The sequence below is a fragment of the Etheostoma spectabile genome, chromosome 11, assembly GCF_008692095.1.
Source record: "Etheostoma spectabile isolate EspeVRDwgs_2016 chromosome 11, UIUC_Espe_1.0, whole genome shotgun sequence".
Lineage (NCBI taxonomy): Eukaryota > Metazoa > Chordata > Actinopteri > Perciformes > Percidae > Etheostoma > Etheostoma spectabile.
In genome coordinates this window covers 14,752,109-14,774,855 of record NC_045743.1, presented here as the reverse complement: position 1 = coordinate 14,774,855, position 22,747 = coordinate 14,752,109, and the positions used below count along the sequence as shown (strand labels likewise).

The 22,747-nt window shown below is 38.5% G+C and overlaps 3 protein-coding genes across 7 annotated transcripts; 1 reads left to right on the top strand and 2 right to left on the bottom strand.

The window, feature by feature from the left end:
* Positions 1 to 3,346: 3,346 nt before the first annotated feature.
* Positions 3,347 to 16,379, bottom strand: gtf2e1 (general transcription factor IIE, polypeptide 1, alpha). Of its 5 annotated transcripts, none has more exons than XM_032529797.1 (6): positions 16,327 to 16,379; positions 14,381 to 14,676; positions 11,817 to 11,974; positions 6,968 to 7,163; positions 6,086 to 6,324; positions 3,347 to 4,560 (listed from the first exon to the last, which is right to left on the bottom strand). In XM_032529797.1, exons 1-6 carry the CDS (start codon positions 16,330 to 16,332, stop codon positions 4,112 to 4,114), a joined length of 1,344 nt encoding a protein of 447 aa, XP_032385688.1. In that variant the 5' UTR covers positions 16,333 to 16,379; the 3' UTR covers positions 3,347 to 4,111. The 5 variants fall into 5 exon arrangements, with proteins under 5 accessions (XP_032385688.1, XP_032385689.1, XP_032385690.1 ...); XM_032529798.1 differs by having other exon boundaries at positions 14,381 to 14,673; positions 16,327 to 16,346; XM_032529799.1 differs by lacking the exon at positions 16,327 to 16,379 and adding an exon at positions 15,433 to 15,661.
* Positions 15,752 to 21,049, top strand: rabl3 (RAB, member of RAS oncogene family-like 3). The gene is made up of 8 exons (XM_032529812.1): positions 15,752 to 15,860; positions 16,526 to 16,617; positions 16,801 to 16,930; positions 17,242 to 17,356; positions 17,487 to 17,637; positions 19,419 to 19,490; positions 20,083 to 20,121; positions 20,260 to 21,049. Exons 1-8 carry the CDS (start codon positions 15,815 to 15,817, stop codon positions 20,314 to 20,316), a joined length of 702 nt encoding a protein of 233 aa, XP_032385703.1. The 5' UTR covers positions 15,752 to 15,814; the 3' UTR covers positions 20,317 to 21,049.
* LOC116698057 (granzyme B-like) lies at positions 20,623 to 22,731 on the bottom strand. Its single transcript, XM_032529809.1, has 5 exons — positions 22,460 to 22,731; positions 22,104 to 22,251; positions 21,613 to 21,751; positions 21,114 to 21,374; positions 20,623 to 20,951 (listed from the first exon to the last, which is right to left on the bottom strand). Exons 1-5 carry the CDS (start codon positions 22,515 to 22,517, stop codon positions 20,802 to 20,804), a joined length of 756 nt encoding a protein of 251 aa, XP_032385700.1. The 5' UTR covers positions 22,518 to 22,731; the 3' UTR covers positions 20,623 to 20,801.
* Between the last annotated feature and the right edge of the window lie 16 nt (positions 22,732 to 22,747).

Sequence of the window (22,747 nt, the reverse complement as noted above, 5' to 3'; positions counted from 1 at the left end):
GCAAACTTTGCCAGCAGCAGCGGTGTGAGGCAGCATTGGAGCAGCAGAAAGCAGTGAGGAATAGGGAGACATTTAAATGGATTGCCTGATGTGAAAAATGCCGGCTTTTGGTTGTGACTGGTAGGAATGATAATTTAATTAATGACCTCCGTGTCCTGCGTGAACAACACTTAATTTAATTACTATGTTCACTAGTTTGTTTTTATATTTTTTTTAACCAACTGCTGACATACTGTAAATATTGAAGTGTTAAGCAGCTGGAATGTGATCACCAATAAATGCCTACTTAATTACTTTGCATGTCAACCTTTGGAACTGTAGCATAGTGCTTATCAGAGCATTTCCGCTAGAACGGGCTGCCTACAGGGGTTTGGTGTGAGATCATACGTAAATTAAAACCAAAGCAAAACCAGAGAAAAATAGGTTTAAAAAGCTTGGTGGAGCTGTTGGGTGTTATTTTTGGCTTTGGATTGTGAGAAACACCTTCATATCACAGTCCAATAAAAAAACATGAACTCACATTTTTCCGTTAATTGAACCATTAGCAAGAGTCCACTAACGAACACAGACGTTTTAGGCTCTGCCTTCCTGCGTGAGTCCACAATGTTTATGTGTTTAAGTAAAATGTTGCTAATGGCTTCATAAAAAGAAAATGGTTAAAAGAAAATTGATGAATGTTCACCCTATATTTGAATTTTTTACATTTCGGAATGAAAGAAACATTTTTATTGCACTACATCTGGCAACCTACTGCGAGGATCTTCAGCTCAAGGAACAAATGGTAGAATAATACTAGCAGTTTTAATATACATATTCAATGTAATTGAAAGTATTAATGTGCGTTATCACCATCTATTGTACATTGAAAAGAAGAATATCTTTTACATGTCTCAAATAAGTTGCCAATCTGGATAGGGCTACAGCTCAGACAAATAACAATCCTCATTGAGAATGATTACAGGTTGATGTCTAGGCTTTGGTCATATCTATGGCTACGACAAAGAGCTGAAGTACCATTATGATAGCCTGTTTCATCCTTCGCAGCCCAGCACTTGATGTGATAATGGCGAGCCTTTTCAGACATATTACAGTTTTCAGGTTCAGGAAAAAGCCATTTTTTGGACATCCCATTAGCTTTCCTCTGGTGCAACCCACAGGCCAAAATGTGAACTTTACAAACAAGATACTGTGTATCTACTGAGCAGATTTTCTCTGACATTGTTCTAATTCATACTCCTGAGGGGATAAACGCTTCCCCCTCCCCTTTCCTCCAGTGCCACCTTCAGGAAAGAAATCCCCTCCTCCTCCGTTTGCTTCATCGAGCGTGTTTGTTATCGTGGAACATAATGAATATTGTAACGTGTAGTGAATGGCCGTAACATTTAGCTGGCTTCTCACAATTGTGTTTCACAATGTTGGACACACGTCAGCTTTTATTCTTCATTGCATCATAGTATACTACATAAGTTTATATATAAATTTGATGAAAATCCAGTTTAACAGTATGCAAGTAAAAATGGTGTCAATGTAAGACTAGAATAAAATAAAATCACACACTACAGGTGTCCTGAAATTTCTCTTTAACACTATTGATTTTTAGATAACCCCATATTAGAACAGTTACAGCACTGTTATTGTTATATAGGTAACTTACTGCATTTCTGGAAAAGCTAAATGCATACAGAAACGACAACTAAAAACACACAACCCAAGCTATACACTACAAACAAGCTCATATTTAATTAAATATCTACAGAGGGACTACAAGTCAGAGGGTAGTACTGTACTTTTTTCACTCCATCTAGTTGACACTTATTGTTACTTCTTAAATGACAACGCATATATGCTTAATAATTTAGACATCTCCAGTGGGGAAATTAAAATGAACACTCTGATTGTTTGTTAGTAATCACTACACACAGGCCTAAAATACACACACGCTTATGACCTAGTCATGAACAAATGGAGAGATGTCAGAGTGAGTGGGCTGCCAGCTGGGCCAGCACCTTGAGCAGTTGGGGGGGCACGGTGCCTTGCTCAAGGGCACTGCCAGGTGCTCTTAATTAAGGAGGTGAAGTGGCATCTCTCCAGCTACCACTCTACACTCACTTTGGTCTGTTCACTGCTACTGCCACCCCCCAAAGTACTCACTTTGTACACTAATCAATAGTGTACATAGTGTCTAAAACATTGACAAACTGCACCATTAAACTGCTCTTACGTGCATTTGTTTGTGATAAAAGCAGCATAATACAATCCTGCAAGCACTTATACTTATGCAGAGTTTACTGATAATACTATTCTTTTACGTCAGTAACCTTTTTAATTCAGGACTTTTATAATAAATTATTTACAATTACTAAAGGCGTTCACTCACCTCTCTTTTGATTTCATGCATACAAAATGTGACACCCTACGTCATTTTTGCGCGAGAGCCCTCTATTTCGAGCCCTTTTTATTTTTGAATTTGAAAACACCTGATATCCTTTAATCTATTGATACTGTATGGAATCTGTTATCCGGTTAGACTTACCACATTTTTCAAAGGCAAATCAAATCCACCATCGTCCTGCTGACACAAGGTTTATTTTTTGCACATAATTGCAAAAACCCAACGAAAATAAGTGAATTTGGTGCCAGACTGTGACAAGGAAATCACATTAATTTACTGTATGTTGTGCATTAGAGGGAGAAATGTGGTGGCATCCTTGACCTCCTGAACAGAAGAGTACACATCGATTTCATAAGACGGGTGTGTTGCAGACAGACGACAAGAAGGTCAAAAGTTGCAAACAAACTCCTACACACCATCTACCTTGCAAAAATACATTTATTTGCGATGTTTTGGTGCGAGACCATCATACCCTTGACCTCCTGACCTATAGTGAGAGACATTATACCGTGTAGAGAACAAAACAGTTAAAGTAAAAATAAAAGTTTTTTAATGAGGCGAATATAATTATGAAAAAAACTGAATTCTAAATGATATACACTCGTTTCATCATGGTTTTACTGTAAGTGACACACATTTTGTCTGCTTAGATTGTTATATGTATATTAATGATCATTTAAAACGGTAGTTGTTTAGCCAACAGCTGATAATAGATCTAATATGTAAGTCCATGGAGTAGCATGAATTCATATCCAGACACATAAGCATGGTGTGGAACATAGAGGTCCACCTGTAAATAACTTTGGGGTATGATTTAGATACTATCTGAGAAGACAAATGTTACAGTGCTCCTTACTTTTATACTTTGAATTGCTTGTAAGTGTATATGCTGGGACACAAGTTTTATTCATCACTATATGCAAATTAAGTATATGTCCATGCATATTGCTGTGTTGCAGTATCGTTTTATTACAGATTGTTAGAAATAAATGTTTAACTGTAAACCACAGCAGTTCACCCATAGCCAATTGTATTCAACATGTGCCTGAGATTAGCTTTTAAATTTAGTCTGATATAGTTTGAAAAACTGAAAATACCCAACACCTTCTCTACACTACATAGGCAGTGTAGTGAAAGCCGCACAACAATATGAGCAGCTTCGGTCTTTCAGTGCAGATGTCTTTTGGGAGTGCTCACAGACAAAATCACAATCAATGTAGTTATACACACAAGTCTGAAGAAATGAAATACACTATAAAACATACACTTGTGTGTAGAGAGATGTATTGACCAAATGTCAAGCGTATATGGCCCATCAGATGCATGAGAGACACACATGCATGACTGAAAACAAGGCTAAAACATGACTGGTGTAGACGGCCTGGTAAAAAAAAAAAAAATACAGACTAACAAATTGCGTAAAAAACAATTGCCACTCTGGTCTGGTGACTGAATAAAAATACTTAGGACAGAATACTAAAGATGTGATGACTTAGGCAACACTGTCAGAGCATGTCTCTGGTTCTAATAATGCAAGAGCAACAAGCTGACTGTAAATACTTCATGAGCAGCATCTTGATTTCTTCATGAGAAGTTGTGTCCACAAACATTTCCTCAGATGTGACCACCGACAGAGAGGAGACAGCAGAAGTATACTTTCGGTAAACTCATAGCCAATCCAATGTGTGTGTTAATGTATGCATATATCGACGTGTGTGTTCAGAAGTACATGTCATGGAAGAGGTTTCGTCCCATTTCAATGTAGGCCTCCTTCTCCTGTGCAGACATCTGCTCCACTAGCTCTGGCCTCTGGCTGACCTCTCGGTATGAGAACTGCCGGCCTCCCACCATTACCATCGGCTCATCCCCCACCTCCTCAAACTCATCATCGTCCTCTTCCTCCTCCTCGGCGGCCCGATGCTGAGTAGCTGTGGCAGGGGGAGGACCCAAGGGAGAGTCGTCGCCTGACTCGCTGGTGTCGCTCTCGGAGTCGCTGGCGTTAGTTGTGGCGGAGACAAGCCCCTTGGTAGCAGTGCTTGCTCCGCCTCCACCTGTTGCACCCCTCTTCTCATGGATGAGCAGGGCGCGCATCACTTCCTCATTTTCATCTACCTGACCAATTCCATGACCAGCCGCTACATCCTGGGCTCCGGGTACAACATCTCCACCTGTGAAAACAAAACAGTTACTTATTAAAATTACAAATGTATTCACTTCCAAAACCTTCATTTTATTTTGAAGGGCTGGGTACCAAATTCTATACTTTTTAAGGCACCGACAGAATTGCCTTAGTATCGAGTATTGAAAAATGCCTTGTCAGTGAGTACCCAATTTTAATACCTAAGGAGTAAATTTCATCAGCTTCAGTGAGCCAATAAACATAAAGCATGCTTCTACCAAGACTTAATGCTGATGATTGGCTGTCTAAAGTTACACATCTTAGAAGAAAGCAGGAAAAACTCTGTTACGCACAGAGAAAGGGCCCACATAGCAGGAGCTGAAAAATAATTAAAAAGAGATGAGAAGTCAAGATCTTATGATGCTGTAGGCTCCTACTTGGCAGCCTCATCAAGCATTACTTATGGCAGCTCAGTATCTGAATACTGTTTTTAAACCACATCGCCTTTGGTTGTCATGTCGGTTTCCAGGTTCCAAAGGGTAACAAGATCATTACAGACAGATGCACAGAAACACACCTCAGAGACAGGACGTTTGGAAGGCATAATTCACACAATTTCCCCAGGAATGGATTTTATTAATGAGCAATCCTTGCTCAGCCATGCACTAATCGAGTCTCTGATTATTTCAATTAAACAATCATGGTTCAATGGGAGTCTGGCCAGGCCTGATTGCAGTATGCCCTTGGGTAAAGAAACAATGTCAGAATACAATAGTTTAGCGAAGGTGGAGATAATCTGGGGTGACCTGTAATACGCATTGTTTAAAAACATTGAGAACAGGGAGTGGAATTTAAGGTCAAAGAAGAGCGTAGAAGGTGTGGGTCTGGATTGGGATCGTCTGCCCATCCTGATCATCTTCTTTCAACTGGAAAAACCTAGTGCATTCAGTAAGCCTCACAGTGGACAGGCAAGAGCATCCATAATTAATGAGAGTGAAAACAGCATGTGAGAGTGGGAGGGAATTGAATGTTAAACTTAACGTTTTCTGACTCACGGAGTGGAATATTTCAAGATTATAGCAAAGAATTAGCTTGAAAGAAAAAAAACAAAAAACTGCACCAATTTGGCATTATTTTGGGTTCAGCATTAATTCAGCTGTGTAAAGGACATTTACATTTTTTTGTGAGCCATCTACATTTATACATAAATAAATATACACATTAATTTACTGTATATCTATACACACACACACACACACACACACACGGTACATATATACATACACATAAACATACAGTAGATATGTGTGTGTGTGTGTATATATATATATATATATATATATATATATAGTCTAAATAAATTCTAGAAGTAGATAGTGGTAAATTCATTCATTTTATTTTAATCCACTATGGTAGCCAAGATGGTGGTAGGTGTGTCAATATTATACAATTTGTCATACTCCAATTCATGTTATTTGATTGTCCTCCAAAAGAAATGTCTGGTGCCTTTTTTTGGTGTCAAAATAGTGTGAAAGCTACAGTTCTTATTGACTGGTTAGTGCTTGAGGACTTACGGTTCTTGAGGATGTCAGGCTCGCTGTAAGCACCCTGCACGGTGCTCTGGGTCAACCAGACAGGCCTCTCCTTAGGTGCCTTGCCTTCGTTGGCCTGTTTCTGCTGGTCTTCCTGTTCCTCCATGCTGATAACCACATTCTGGGTGTACATGTCAGCGTACGTTGCGCCCTTGTTCGACCAGGCTTCACGGTGTGGGCCTGAGTTTGCGCCTGCTGCTGTAGCAGCAGCCCGGTCTCGGCTAGAGAGTAGAGGAAAAAATAATCAGTAGAAATATTTTAAACAATGATCTTCAGCAGTTTAACTACTATGTTTAAATGTAACAAATTCAGTGTGTGTAATGTATTCAAGCTAAAAAATTAGGGGTGCACGATTCAGAAATTGTTATGATTCTATATCGATTTTTAGGCTAAAAATTTGATTCAATACAGATTTTCAATTCAAAAACAATTCACCGTATCTAAATGTAGTTACTTTTCCCATGTGAGTATACACGCTATTACAAAGAGAAAAAAAATGTAATAAAAAAAAAGAATCTAGTTTTTAAATTATGTAAATCAATTCTAAAATTCTATAGTACGATTTTGAAATTTTATAAATTATTTTTGAATCGATGGAGCTTGAATCAATTCATAAATTTGAATCGATTTTTTTAGCGTCCTAAAAATGTTTCATGACTGTGGCTTAATAGAACAGAATTCAATTGTGGCACAAATGGTTATCCATTTGAGCCAATCCCCCTGAGGCCATCACTGCAGTTAGCAAAGGTGGAATTCTATTTGTTCTCGGAGATGCTGCTTCCAGATGAGACTCGAGGACTGAACTGGTACTGACTGAGGAGAATAAGTATTTAGAATTAATAAGAATAGTAATATGAAGCTAACCTCTGTTTGAGAGCAGGAATCTCAGAAGGCTCAGGCTCCAGCAGGTCCTGGGACAAGTTAACATCTTCGGTCTCACGTAGCAGCGCATAGATGGGTTCGATCTGCTCATTGAAGCGTGCCACTAGTGTCCTGCCGTCAGGACACACAGATGCGTCCTCTTCTACCTCCGTCTGGCAGAAGGTGCAGTGAAATGTACCTGCGAGTCGAGAAAAAACAATGTTTAAAACAAGCAAGCGCTGATGTTGCGGTAACTTTTAAAGTACTTTTTCACTGTGTGTGCCGTTTTTTTTTTTTTACATGTAGAGTAATTATATATATATATATATAATATATATATATATATATATATATATATATATATATATATATATATATCACATTATATGAAAATGGCTATGACAGAGGTAAAAGGTGTGCCACAATAAATCACAATACTATTTTCTGTGATTTTGGAGTTTTATGTAGTATTTTATACATCCACTTTTATGATTGACACCGTGAATTTGTAACACATTCTGTGATACCTCAGGTCCACTTATCATTCAACATCCATCTAAGTTTACTTTTACCCAACAACAACAACAACAATGCCTTGTTGTTAATGACACTACAGGCCAGTCTTCTTCTAGGGTATTTTACATTGCATGGTATTTGCGGGTGCTTTGGGAATTGCATCCTACCAGTAGGAGGAGGGCATGTTTGGCCATCTGCTTCTCTGGCTGATTTTAGATTCAAAAATAGGAACTGTTCCAACATTACACAGATGCAATGTCTGCCTTGCGTGTGTGTTTGTGTATGTGTTTACGAGATAGAAAAAGAATGTGTGCATGTGGGTGAAAAAATGAGGTCAGCGTACATGTGCTACATGTATTATCAGAAATACTTTTTTCATCTTTAACAAGAAAAAAAAGCTGGGTGGATCTACAAATGATGTGGAAGGCGTAAAAAAACCATGCATGCCCAACAAAGAGGGGAGAGTACATTTACACAACAGAGTATTAAAATTCATTTTTGGCTCTCCTTTGTGGGTCAAAATGAGCTGGAAGACTAGTAATGTCATTTCCCATCCATGTGTGATCAAACTGAGTGTTGCTGGCCCTGGAGAAGCAACCAGTCCATCAGATTAGCACTATGTAAGCGCCAGGTATTCCATTTGTCAGCACCTATCAGGGTGCAGGGTTACTGCCTCCACAGCCAGATTTGAGGTGTGTTGCAACAAGAGACAAGTGAAAAAGAATTGGCAAGAGGTTTATAAATATGTCACCAGTACGGAGCTAATGGTACCAAAACAGTACCAGGAAACTCAGGCTTTTTACAGAAAATACTTTACACTGGTTATCGAATGTTTTATACAGTGTAGTGTTATTGTGCATTTTCTTTCCTCAAAACTAGTATTATATTACATAATGAGCTACAATGTGTACGACTCATCCCTGAACTTGTGGACAAACCCACATGCCAATTTTTTTTTTTATTGTAAATCAAGCACTTTATATGCAGGATGTTTTCAGTATTATAAAGTTGGAAATGTGTTTAAAAGCTTTGTTATTTTTCTAAATTATATGGGGCTTTATACTCCACTGTCAAATAAACACATTACAGTGACCAAAAACACCAAGGCCTTAGCCATGGCACTGGCCTTGACACTGGCAGTATGACATCACAGATATATTGGTTTCTGTTTATGATAATATTTGTAATGACATGTTTAGGCAGCGAAAGCAGTGATTTATTTAGTTGATGTTGACTTAAAGTTTAAGACGAATCCTTTTTACAATATCACAATTATTTCAGCTTCTGTGGTAACTGCAGCTGCAGCTCAGTGTCCCAGCAAATGATAAAGAAGAAACAAAGTGATCACGACAGATTGGAGGCCTGTACTGAAGCCAGATTTGGCGTTAACAAGGTAACTTCAGGTTCAACCCAGGGTTTCCTGTATCCCGACGGTGGATCAGTTGTTACCGGGGTAAATTGCCGTGGTAACGTCTGCTGAACACCAAACCTGCTAGTGAAGAGGATATGTTGGAAATTAGAGATCAACAGGTGTAAAAGCACCGCCTACTGACCAATCAATACTCGACTGATAATTAATAATTGTTCTTGGAAGATCTGGTGGAGCTGGGTGCGCGGAGAGAGAGAGACAGAGAGAGGTGCACTCATAAAAGTTAAAACATTTAGAGACCGACAACCCCGTTAACATTCCCTGATGGGTATCTTTATGAAAGATATAGATTTTAAGCGGAGGGACTCACCTAGGCTGGTTGTGTTCTACGGTGATAAAAGTACTCATTATTAAAACAGAGTCCGGTGGGTTTGGTGATGGTGATTTCAACTTTAACTTAATAATTATTAAAAAATATTCAAATCTTGGCTTAGTGAGTTTAGCCTATGGGATTCCGTATAGGCTATTTGTGTGCTTCTTGAGCCGTGTGCTGCCAATGTGCACATCAGTTTGAATTATGTTTTAATATATTTTTTAGCTGCTCTCACGATCGCTTACCATTGCCAGGATTGCAACTGAAATAATAGGCTAAAGCAATGACAGTTTATGGAAAGCACAAGTGTAAATATGTTCAGATCTTGTGCCTGACTGACAGGGAAGTGATATTTATAAGCGTTGATTTAAGCATTTACAGCATCGGCTATGTTTTTGCCAGCTTTCCTTCCTGTTTTTGTGACTGTATTGCGTTTTGCCTGTTCAACCGTGTCTGTGTTCTTCATATTTATGTAGTTTTATAGTTCTCTCTTCTTATGTAAAAAATGCTGCTGGGGTAGATGTTTGCAATTGCAAACATCACCTCTTTTATGTCTCTGGATTAGGAAACCCTGGGTTGATTGAACTAGTTGTTAACACCATCTTATGTGAGACCACGGTTGTTAGGGTAAGGGAAGCCGGGTAACAAAGAAATCCAGGGCATGTTGATCTTGATTCGTAGTACAAGCTCTCTGTGTTTCCTAGCAACAGTGCTGGTTGACTGGTAATCAACCGTTGGATTGTAACACAATGTAAGCACTGTGCCTTGTTCTGACAGAATCGACAATGAATGCAGTTTATGAATGAACACAGTCTAGAGGAAGTGCTCTCTTTAATGTATGAAACATACACAATCCTCATCATAAGCACAATATTCTTCTGTAGCATTATCATTCCATTTAAATGCACATCTTCATGCATGTTTAACAAACAAGATGATGTAAATTGTTATTAAATTAAATTGTTAATGTCAAATATTCTGGGAAGACAACTTATAGAAAATGAAACTCAATGATACGCCACAGTCTGATATCCAGACCCTCTTACATAATCATCTTCCCTCACATCTAGCTGAACGGTTTTTAGTACACAGAGTGCAGCTTACCATTTGAAACTTACTTGTTTCAAATCTTAAATACATTAAAAAAAACATTCCTATGAACAACATGAACACCACATGTATCTAAGTGCTTAAGTTGTAAATGCTTAAAACGAAAAGAAGCCTTGCACATTCAACTGAGAAAGCACTGACGACTTAATTGAGTTGTCATGCACCGGTTATGTTGATTATTATTATGTTGACTTATTTAAAAACCCAGTGTGGGTCTTTGTCTATCCTAATATCATGGCCTTATAGCTTTATCTTCCCTTTGAATTCCGCATAGCTCCACCCACACTCTGCCTAAGATGATTAAGACAGGCCGGTTGCTTCGGTTACTCACATGTCGAACACATGCACACACACAACATAATGGATAGCTCCAAGTGATAAAGAAATGTGATATCCATTTAGAAGCAAGGTATTGGACAGCTGCCAGCCCATATTGAGGCAGGGTGAGAATCAGATTTTACTTCAGGCCTTATGTTGTGATAGCAAGTCATTTCAAATACTTTTTGAAATCTTCGTTTACTCGTTTGCATGTAAACTGAGACAAACGGAGGTTTAAGCAGGTGAGGAAGTGAGGAAGAGAAAAGAGGGGAAGTGATTTGTTGCTGTTGTTGCTATTTTCGGGATTCTGATTGGCGAACGTGGGCTTGAGCTTCTTGTTACACTGTCACCTACAGGTTTGGCATGCTCTTGACGGCATATACTGAAAACTGACAGTTAGGCATGATGTTATTTTTGGAACTGAAGAGGTTGAAAAGTCTGTTTATAAAAATAGCCGCCCATGTGTAAACATAGTCTTATTCTTTTTCTTTAATTTATGTTTTTCTTCTTGTTGACATAAAAGACGAATTATACTTTTTTGGTATGCAAATTTAACGAGACTTACTCACAGATTACAGTTTCCATTCTAGGTTATATATTAGCTTGTAGCAAGAAACCACAACCTGCAAAGGATTTAATCACAAGAACAAATAAAAAACTCCTTCCCCTCTGATTTAAAACAAACAAAAGGTATAATTTACCACATCTTGTGCAAGTGATGTTAGTGTTAAAATACTTGACAGGTCCAGAGACCACATTTCAGTATTCTCTGACTCCTCTCAGATCATTTTTCATTCTAGCACAGACACCTTCACAAGGGTGAAACCACCTGACTATGTCTCCCATAGAGCGGCCTTTTCCAGACAACCACATTGTCAGGCAGCATGGAAATTGAAAAGGGTTGTTAATAAAATAAAAACTAATAAACTCACGCCTTTATGGTTAAAGGTGAGGTTATTCAGTACATCTTGGGGAAAAAAAGAAGTGTGTGTAGCGATTTGCTTACTGCATTCATACGCAAATGTGTGACACCGTTAGGAAAGGTAATTCCAATCAAATTATACTGTAAATAGTAAATTAACATTTCCACATAACTGCCAAAATACTTTTTCATAGTCAAGTATATTGAAGATCTGTAGCCAATTAGTTTTTGACTCAATGTGTACCTGTCATGGGGTCAAACAGCTGGTTGGCCTCTAGGTCAGTGAAGGTGGAGAAGCAGCAGGGGCAACGGAAGGAGGCACGGTTGGTGGAGTCTCGTTCATCCGTCTCGATGCGCCGTCGCATGTGATCCAATTTATACTTGACCACGTTGACCAGTACCCTAAAAAAAATCTGGTTGGTAAAGCTTGTAGTATGCGACATGTTGACATGGGAGGATAAATAGATTTTTTTATGTAGATAACAGAAGAAGAAAAAAAAAAAACTCTACATTGATTCTATATCAAATATATTTTTATGAGTAATTAATTAAAAGGATAGTTTTGTGTTTTAGCACTAAAAGTACTGTAAACGACAATCAGAACATTAACAAGGCAGCAATCACCTATTTGCTATGTAGAGATAATGTGGAGTAACGGCATCCTGAGCAGAGAAGGAGGTCACACTCCTGTGTGTGTTGCAAACCGAGCATCTCTGTTGTTGGTTTTGATAGCCTGTCTGGTCGTGCGTGCATTGGAAGAAAAGCAAAGGTATGAGTTAGATTCCTGCCAAAAGATTGTACACAAAAAAATGTGTTGTACACAAATAAAAGTTGTTTGTACATAAAAAAATGTGTTGCACACAAATAAAAGTTGTTTTGCAAACTGTCTTCAAAAGTTACACACACAAAACTTGTTTTACAAACTATCCCCAAACGTTGCACTCAAAATATCATTTATAAATTGTCCCCGAGTACAAAACGGTCTCTGCTCGCTCAAAACAGCCTCTCCTCGAGTACGAAACTATTCCACACCCCTCTGCGGCAAATTTCTGCCAAAAGTCACGTGATATATTAAGAGTAGTTCTGACTTTGTGACAGCAGGGGGCGCACTCAAAACAACTGAAACGCCCGGTTTGGCTGAGGAAAACAGACGGCATTTCACAGCTAACACCATGAGCACCCCACAGGGGAGTTTCCTAACTTTCACGGTGAAAAATGAATATCTGACTGACTATGTCATAACTATGCAGATAGAGCATTTACAATTTCAGTTAAAGGCACCGCTATGTCACGGCAAGGGACCGTGTTACTTTTCAAATCAAATATTGTTGTAGGCTTCAAGTGCCTACAACAATAGACAGTTATTTTTTTGTTAAAAAACAACATAAAACCTGAATTATGATCTGTTAACAATGCCTTTATCTGGGTATCCACTCTCGTTCTATCCATTTAAAATACCACAGTAAAGGGAGAAGCTAACCAGAGGGGATAAAGCAAAAGCTGTTTTAGCAGTGTTCAATTTCAGGCTAGCTTTCATGTTATTTGATTTGAAAAGTAACACGGTCCATTGCCGTGACATAGCGGTGCCTTTAACTGAAATTGTAAATGCTCTATCTGCATAGTTATGACATAGTCAGATATTCATTTTTCACCGTGAAAGTTAGGAAACTCCCCATGGTGTTAGCTGTGAAATGCTGTCTGTCTTCCTCAGCCAAACCGGGCGTTTCAGTTGTTTTGAGTGCGCCCCCTGCTGTCACAAAGTCAGAACTACTCTTAATATAACACGTGACTTTTGGCAGAAATTTGCCGCAGAGGGGTGTGGAATAGTTTCGTACTCGAGGAGAGGCTGTTTTGAGCGAGCAGAGACCGTTTTGTACTCGGGGACAATTTATAAATGATATTTTGAGTGCAACGTTTGGGGACAGTTTGTAAAACAAGTTTTATGTGTGTGTAACGTTTGAAGACAGTTTGCAAAACAACTTTTATTTGTGTGCAACACATTTTTTTTATGTACAAACAACTTTTATTTGTGTGCAACACATTTTTTTGTGTACAACCTTTTGGCAGGAATCTAACTCCATACAAAGGAGTGTGTGTGGTGTGTGTGTGTGTGTGGGTGTGTGTGTGTGTGTGTGTGGCTGAAGCACGCACTTGTTTTGATTTGTGATGTTCGTGCACTAGCGCGACATCTAGTGGTTCTGATTGTCGTATATAGAACCTTTAAGGATTCATGCGTTTGACCTACCCACCCACCATATACTCAGAAGTCTGCTGTTGCTCAACCAATAACGGGCTCAACATGAAACCCTCAGGAGATGTAAAGCATTCCATATAACCATCTTCACATATAACGTATTAAAAAAAAAAAAGGCTTAAGGACAACAAAATCACTGATTTTGCACATCTAGTTATTTTGGACCAAAAGCATTACAATTGTGGATAACCTTGTTTTATAAGCTTCTTTATATTTAGAGAACCATACTGTTATGTTTATCTTTGAAGACGATATGTGTCTTTAGGTGAGGTGGTGGTCCAGTACAGTTCAACGTTGAGGGCCCCGGTCTCCTGAGCGATTGGTCATTCTGGTTTATAAAACCACGTTCTAACACTCTCTCATATTGCCCAACAAGCATCTAAATATTTGTTCAAATCAAAAGAGGTCAAGTCAGGAAGTTATTAATTTTTGACCAAATCTGGGCCCCCACCCGCCCTCCTTGTATCCTTGCATTAATATTATTATGTGTTATTGTGTGTTACTGTGCGTATTATCTGCACTGTTGAAATGTAAACCAAAAAGAAAATAACCACCTGTAGTTGATGAAGTAGTAGTTGTGCCGTGTTGTCTTTCCATCAGGGGCCGTTTCCACTCTCATGCGACACTTGACAAACTTGTCTGCCTTCAGGGTGTTAAGTACTGAGCGCAGCTGTTTACGATCAAACTTGAGCAGCTCCAGCATGTCCTCCTCCCCTACGCATGGGTTACGAATGAGCACATCCAAGGCCAAGGCATGCTCAACTCCATAGAAACCCCTTACGACCTGCTTGGCTAGCCGCTTAAGTGCTGCAGGGACCTCGGTCAGTAGCTCTGGTTCTATCATCTTCTCCTGTGGAGAGAGATGAGACCTTTTGAGTAAAGATCTGAGACAGCCGGCAGGAACTTTAGTTGAACAGAGTACAGTGGCATAAACTGTACACTGTATACCTAGTACTACTAGGTATGTAACCTTAGACACTCAATGCTTGGGAGGGAAATTAGGTGAAATTTAGAGGGAAAATCAAAGATTGAGCACCATAAATACACTTATGGCAATTTGAAGGGAGAGATGTTTTAGTTTTTTTAAGAATAACGTTTCATCCTTTTTACTTGATCCTTTCCCTTAGAAAGACGTATTGCTTAAACGCAATTCCTCTGAAGGAGATATTATATCAAGCTGCTCCCCCCCGCGACCCGATACCGGATAAGCGGACGAAGATAGATAGATAGATGGATGGCTGGCAATTCCTCTGCTAAAGTGCAAACATTTTCATATTCCCTGTTGCATTGTGCCAGCACATAAGAAGTGGTGGTTACTGCCAGATTGAACACACTGCCATCTAAACTGGCTGTTGCATAGTGTTAACTTAACTAAGCTTGGCTAGCTAGTTTGAACAAAGACAAAACAACAGTGACTAATGCAGCAAGCTGGCTATTCACTGGCTAGCTTTCTGATGAGGATACTATCTACAGTTAGCTAGCATGTGACGTTAAAGACCCTTTACCAATAAGCCATCATCGTACGTTATGTTTACATTAGCTTGCCATTGTTAACTAACTTGCAACTAACGATGCAGCCACATGAAGTTCCGAATCCGAGCCTTACCCGATTCACTTACACGTCAAAGTTGTTTCACCAATACGCCAAAATCAGTGCCACCGCTTCCTTGGCTAGGTCATTTCAGTGTACGCTAACTTTTGTCTCTAACAAACACAACTAAAGCTCATTAGACACATTTTATATTTCTGAATCTTTAAACTGCTAGGTTAGCTAACATGCTTCCTGACCGGAAATAAAACCTAAACCGCAACAAAGATTGCACTCAATAGCCAATCGTAGCAAAGGATTGTTGATTGATATACATTTTGACGAATGTCTCTGCTTTCTGTCTATTGATATATTTGTTTTAACCAATCAGATTAGAGAAATAACCGTTGCAGGCGGGGTTTACACTGTTTTCTTCCGGGACGCTGCTGTCACCAAAAAAATGGCTTCTCTTGACAGGGTAAAAGTGTTAGTTTTAGGAGATTCCGGTAAGTTAAGTCATTTTCGCACTGTAGACTATTATTTCAACTGTCTGCTTATCTGTAAATAGATTTTTGGGTTCTGGGTAAATATTACGCGGTTTGTAACCTTTGTAATCTTTAATTGAGGGACCTTAAACTGAAAGGATGTTGTCGTTAGTGGCTCTGTAAACCTGCACACCTGACGCAACATCATTGTAGTGTCTACTGGTGTATTTGGGATAAAGGTGAACCATCGAGCCTTAATTTAAAAGCATTTCTTGCAGATGTTATATTTCCACTGCACATTAAAAGGGTGCATTTGCGTGTAAGAAGACTGCTCAGTATAGTTGACGAACCATCACCAAACGTTTCACCAAAAGTTGAAATGCTATCGAAACATATTTAAGGAGGTAAAAAGTGACACCTAACAGCTCGTTAAAGATATTTACGGATGTTCTAACTTCGATAGAAACGAAGGATATGTTACACTGACCTGCATTTACAATTGAGTCTTCATATGAAAGTAAACCACGTCTTCATTGTCTTGCAACAGCAGCAACTTTATAGCATTACATCCAGACTTAAAGCCACAAATTAGGATATTCCACACAAAATGCGTGTCTTGGTGTCATTGCATGAGTGTACTGATCCCATCAAAAATGTCATCCACCCACATTTCGTATCTTTTACAGGGGTGGGCAAGTCTTCCTTGGTCCATCTGCTATGTCAGAATCAGGTGTTAGGTAATCCGTCATGGACTGTTGGTTGCTCTGTGGATGTACGGGTAAGCAGGTGGAACACCTAATTTACAAAATGTAATTAAGCAAATGTCTAAAATGATGGTTCTGGTCTTTTTAAATAGGCCTCAAACTATAATAGATACTTCATACAACTACCTTTTTTTAAATAACACAGGCTGAAATGTTGGAACCATTTAAAAAACAAACAAAAAACTATTTAACTACAGGTCCAAGACTATAAAGAGGGTACCCCGGAGGAGAAAACCTACTACATTGAACTCTGGGATGTCGGAGGATCTATTGGCAGTGCCAGCAGTATCAAAAGCACCAGAGCCGTCTTCTACAATTCAGTCAATGGTAAAGATGATATTATATGATTATGGGTGGTGATGGTTCAGTGGATATGACACAGTGGATATGACACATGTCTTTGGTGTGGGATACCTGGGTTCGATTCCCACTGCAACACATCCAGCGATGTGTCCCTGAGCATGACACTTAAGCCCTAGTTGCTCCAGAGGCGTGCGACCTCTGACACATACAGTATAGCAATTGTAAGTTGCTTTGGATAAATGCGTAAAATTACATGTAATATAATGTGATTAATCGGAAATAATTAGCGTTGCTATCATTTAGTTGTGTTATCTTCTTTTTTCTTCTCTATTCAGGAATTATGTTGGTACACGATTTAACAAACAAGAAATCCTCTCAGAATCTCTACCGCTGGTCGCTAGAAGCTTTAAACAAGGATTCGTCGCCAACAGGAGTTATTGTCTCAAACGGGTAAGTATTGTGTCATGGTATCGTTTGTATGGTGAATATATACACAGATGCAGTTTTAAAAGTTACATATTAAACATGACTGAAAATGGTGGAAACTGGGGTGTTAAGTCATATTCTTGTCTCCCTGCAGTGACTATGATAGAGAGCAGTTTGCTGAGAACCCAGTGCCTTTGCTGCTGATTGGCACCAAGTTTGACCAGATCCCAGAGAATAAACGCAATGAAGTTCTCACTCGGACGGCCTTCCTGTCTGAAGATTTCAATGCAGAGGAGATCAATCTCGTAGGTCAACTTCTACAAGCTTTGACCTAAAGCCCATTTCAAACATGCAATCTATAACATTGCTGGCTTCATCTTTGTTTTGAAAAAGCAGCTTTTTGGAATTCAAACATAGCTCTCTATTAAAAAAAAAAAGTTCCGCAAAAACACTGACTATAACACGACCATTATAAGCTGCGATGCTTGAGTGGTATTTAGCATCTGGTACACAAAAGAAAGCGCATTGCTCATTTCTCTTCTCACCATAGTGGTACCACAGCTGGAGAACAGCACATAGTTGTAAAATAAGGAAATGAAAGAAGAAGTTCTCAGTTCTCTCACAAGCTGGATCAGTTGTGGATAATCTCACTTGCCAGACCTAGCTCCACATCGCTGTGGAGTAAGACCTGGCCCCTCCACACTCACAAAAAACACAACCTGGGTTTTTTGCATTTCTTTAAACCAATCACAATCGTGTTGGGCGGTGCTAAGCTCCAAACGCAGTGGGGGTGGATCTGCAAAATGGTCTCGGCAAGGAACTCGTTTTGGTGGAACATTTGCACCCAGCACATGAAAATGCTACATAATATATTAAATGAAATTAACTGTTCCACATTAAAGTAACGTGAGCTATATAAATTAGCTGGATACATGGTGAAATGTAATTTGCTCTCACTAGTGTATGAACTTTGTGTATTTTGTCTATAGAAAATCCCTGGCGAAAGGTCCTAAATTGTCTCAGTTAGACAGGCAATGGCTTAAACATATGTCCTTTGTAAACCTTTACAATAATTCACCAAAAAAGAGCCAAAAAGGCCTGCCTAGTTGTGCGATCCAAATTTTCTTCAAAACTTGCCATATTCAGCGAATAGCTTGCTAGCTTGAAGTTTGTTGTTGTTTTTCCAAAACCAACAAAGTTTGACAAGACGAGAGACATCCGGCGGCGACGAATGTTCTGGCGATTATCCAGTCAATGGATTGTGGTCGATCCAGACTAGTTATGGATGACTGTTGATTATTCTCTGTTGCTAAATTAGTGACTGTTACAAGTGCGGTGAGGGAGACTTGTCCCTTGTTTTTACTGATCTCAGCAGCCTTGTAGATCCCCCAAGAAATTACTTGTCAGATTTCTTTCTAGTTTTTTTAAAAAACGTTTTTCAGGGGCTTATGCAATGTTAAAGATTTAGTAATGGCTGGATAAACAGGTTAATTGTGGATAAGTGAAATTGAACGTAAAGACGTGCATGTAGGCAATTGGATTGTAGTTGTGATGATGATAAGCAGCTTGTTTTTAAAAGCACTCCCCCTAAACCCGTCCTCCTTTGGCGATAAAGAGATTATTTAGATCAATTTCTACAGAGTTCATTTTGTAATAAAACAAAGGACTTACATGCTGAAATTTGCACTTAAAATGTTTCTGTAATGTTTTTCTGTTTAGGATGAAGTTTGAATGGTGGTTATTTTCTAATATAAACTTGTTTGTGACATACATGTAATGTGGCAGCTCACTAATGCATACAAGTCTCCAGCGGTGAAATTAAATCATTGGATTATAAACTTTCACAAAAAAAGAAAAAGAAAGCGATCCACAGTAACCATGTGGAAGCCACCATGTGCAATTGCAACCATGGCCATTTCACCATTTTATTAAGATTGTTAATTATTATTATTTTTTCATAAGAAAAAGAATTTAAAAGAAATACATAGACATTCTACACATTCGGTTGTAGGATTTCCCCTGAGAAAGAAAAGACTGACTTTCTTTGACTGTGGTCTGTGACTGAAGTGCTGTTTTGTTTTCCCAGGACTGCACCAACCCACGATACCTTGCTGCAGGCACATCAAACGCAGTGAAGCTTAGCAGGTTCTTCGACAAGGTGAGAACCCAGACGTCTGTAATGCAACATGTGTTACTTTCTGTTTCATGCCGATTGTCTTTACAATAAATGCAGTATGTGAAGGAGATTATTATTCATAACCTTTAAGAACATATGGGCAAATCTCATTCAGCCTCCCTCAATTTATCAAATATTTCAAACATTGACATTCATAATTTAATTTACAATAATTTGATATCTATGCAGTGCTGAAATGATGATGGAAGTGGCATAGCTATTTGTTGTTAGTAATTAAATTAACAAGGAATATTACACCATGTAACATTCCAAAAAACTCTGTCAAGTAGGCCTAGTTACTCTTTTATATTAAAACGAAAGACTCATTTTTTTTAACATACTTACACAGTATTAACTTTTAATGTATGATGTGAGGATACAGAAGGAAGACAATCATGTGATGGTTTGTAACTTGTGTCTTGACATTGAATTCATTTTACAGACAAGTGGGTAACTTCAAACAGTCTTTTCAGCACAAAGTTCTCTTTTACCAATGTACATACGGGTTTATGTGAGTGTTGTATTTATATAAAAAAAAGAGTTAAGCCACTTGTCTTAACCTATGTCTTAACAGGTAATAGAGAAGAGATATTTCACAAGAGATCCAAGTCAGGTGAGTTCTCCAGTCTTTGTTTTTTGTTTTGGTTAAGTAAAATCTTTACCTACTGAAACTGAATGCAGTTGTGACTGAGGAGAGTTTAAAGATAAACCGTTTCTTTAAAACAGCACATCCCTTTAACTTTCTCTGCAGATGCCGGGTTTCACAGACAGAAAACGGTTCAACTTCAAGAGTTTGCACTATGACTGAAAAGCCGTGAATGCAACAGCGGTGGTCTGTGGTTTGGCTGAAAGGCCTTTGGACTTTTACACTTTAAAGCCAATCCCTGTCCTACATTGTGTACCCCCCACCCGCCTATTGTTTTTCGCTATCATCTGCTGTGTGAAAAGACTTACATTTCTTCTGCAAAAAAATACAAAATAATAGAATAATCCATAGAATAAAAAAGATAAATATTCATTTTAGCACATTTCAGAAATGAAGACGCATGCATTAAGATGTCAAAGAAGATTTTGTGTTAAATCACCAAGTTTTTAATTCCAATTATTTTTTTTGTACAATTAGTTGTATTTAATTTCACATGCAAAACATTACATATACCAGGTTGTTGAATTTTTTTGTTTTCAAAACTAAGCCCACTAATTCTCCAAAGGATTACTGTGTTATTTAATTAGCAAATGAAGAAAGGACAACATTCTTGGCCTCTGAATAGGGGCTCATGGGACGTTCCCCAATCATTTCATCACTTTCTTAATCCAGGGGAGAAAGAAACTAACTTTAGTGAAGACATGGGGATACTCTGGATTATTACAATCACAAGCATAGGTAAAAGCTGTTAAACCCTGAGGCTTGCTGTTGCAGATAAGTGGTCCACCGGAATCACCCTAAGAAAAAAGCAGCAGAAAGAGTTGATTTGAGTAGTTTGCAAAAAAGAAAATCAATTGCAATTGTTTTTGAATAATAGAAAAGAGATCAGTTTTCAGAGATGTATTTTGTAAATGGTTGGTTACTTATTTGCTGGTCTGCTTTAAATAGGGTTAGATTACCTGGCGAACCCCTCCCTTAATTTTGTCAAATTTGGTGCATATCATGTGGTCAGAATAGAAATATTCTTTCCATTTATTTTTGCACTCAAAGCTGAATTGCATCTTCTCCGTGGTCTCCTTCAGTACTTTGGAGGCAGACATATTGACTCCAGTTCGGCCCCAGCCAGCAACGACGCAGTTAATGTTGGCTGGGACTTCCCCATTTTTCTTAGGTAGTCCAATGGTCTTGACATAGTTATTCAGTGTGGCATTTTTTTCTAACTGTGAAAGAAAAGTGATTAAACAGTCTGTTAGCCATTTCAGTGTGTGTTTATATTCAACATTGAGGTTTTAAGTTTCATTTCACCCCCACATCCTTCAGTGCAAATGTGTGAAAGCACCTTGTGCAACTTTTACTCTACACAACACAGTTTGAAAAAATGCATCCACTACATTTATTGCACGAATAACTACAGAGAAAATGTTTGTTTTGATGTGAAATTTTACCGTTTTAGTTTACCTGTAACAACATGATATCATGATCGTGTTGTCCAGTGTATTTCGGATGTGGATGGTACTTAGCCACTTGGATCCATTGCTGACTTTTCTCTTTCTTGCTTATGTCATGTGCACCAAGTACCACAGTCATGGGCTCAGATCTGACAAACAAGGGTAAAAATAATGTAAAGACTTTTAACAATACTAAAGTATTGTTCTTAGCACTTTACATTTTTAAAGGGACTGAAAACAATTAAGTCTAATATAACTATACTGACTTAAATACATCTTTCTCTTAACACCAGGCTATGACAATCATGCATTGACGCAATACGATATCCCATTAAACATTTTCAAATATAAGCTATTAAAAGTGACTAACAACAAATTCTATGCAAATGACACATATGGTAATAAAACATTTGATTTAAATGCAAGTAATTAGTATCCATTAACTTGTTCATTTATTGTGACATCCCAAACATGTTGTGCATTGATGCAAAATAAACTCACTTTTGGCAATGTGCTACGGTTAGAACAAAGTCTTCCCGAATAAGTATCCCGCCACATAAATGATGTCCACGAACCTGGAGTGATGCCATGTAGGGTTTGGAATGAGGCTTTGCAACCTTCCCACCCACTATGCCACTCTCAGAAGCCCCTTACATGAGGAGAGATGGCCAGTTAATACAGCGATTACAAGATACAAAAGATTATTGTTATAATTACAGAATAAATTTCAACCTTTCACTCACTAAAAAGACTTCTTAGAAAACCAGCTATAACCCTTAAAAACTGCCATTATAAGGAGTACATAAAGTCACTTCTCTCACTGAAATACATTTTAAGGAAATTCTATCTCATCTTACCAGTGAGGGAGAGCAGCTGAAAGAAAAATATAATGCAGTATGCATTGACCATGGTCATGTGGAAGTAAAAATTGAACAGTGTGTCTTGCAGTACTCCCCCTACCACCTTTTGTAGTCAACCTTCAAACTCCCACAACGGAACATTTGTGGGCAGGTGTCAAAAAAAAGAGAGATGAGGTCACACCTTACTTACTGCAGCATGAGTGAAACTATTTTATAAAACCAGATAAAACTGCCAACTTGTCATTTGAGTTGGCAGGCATACTTCGTTAATTTATCAATAATCTG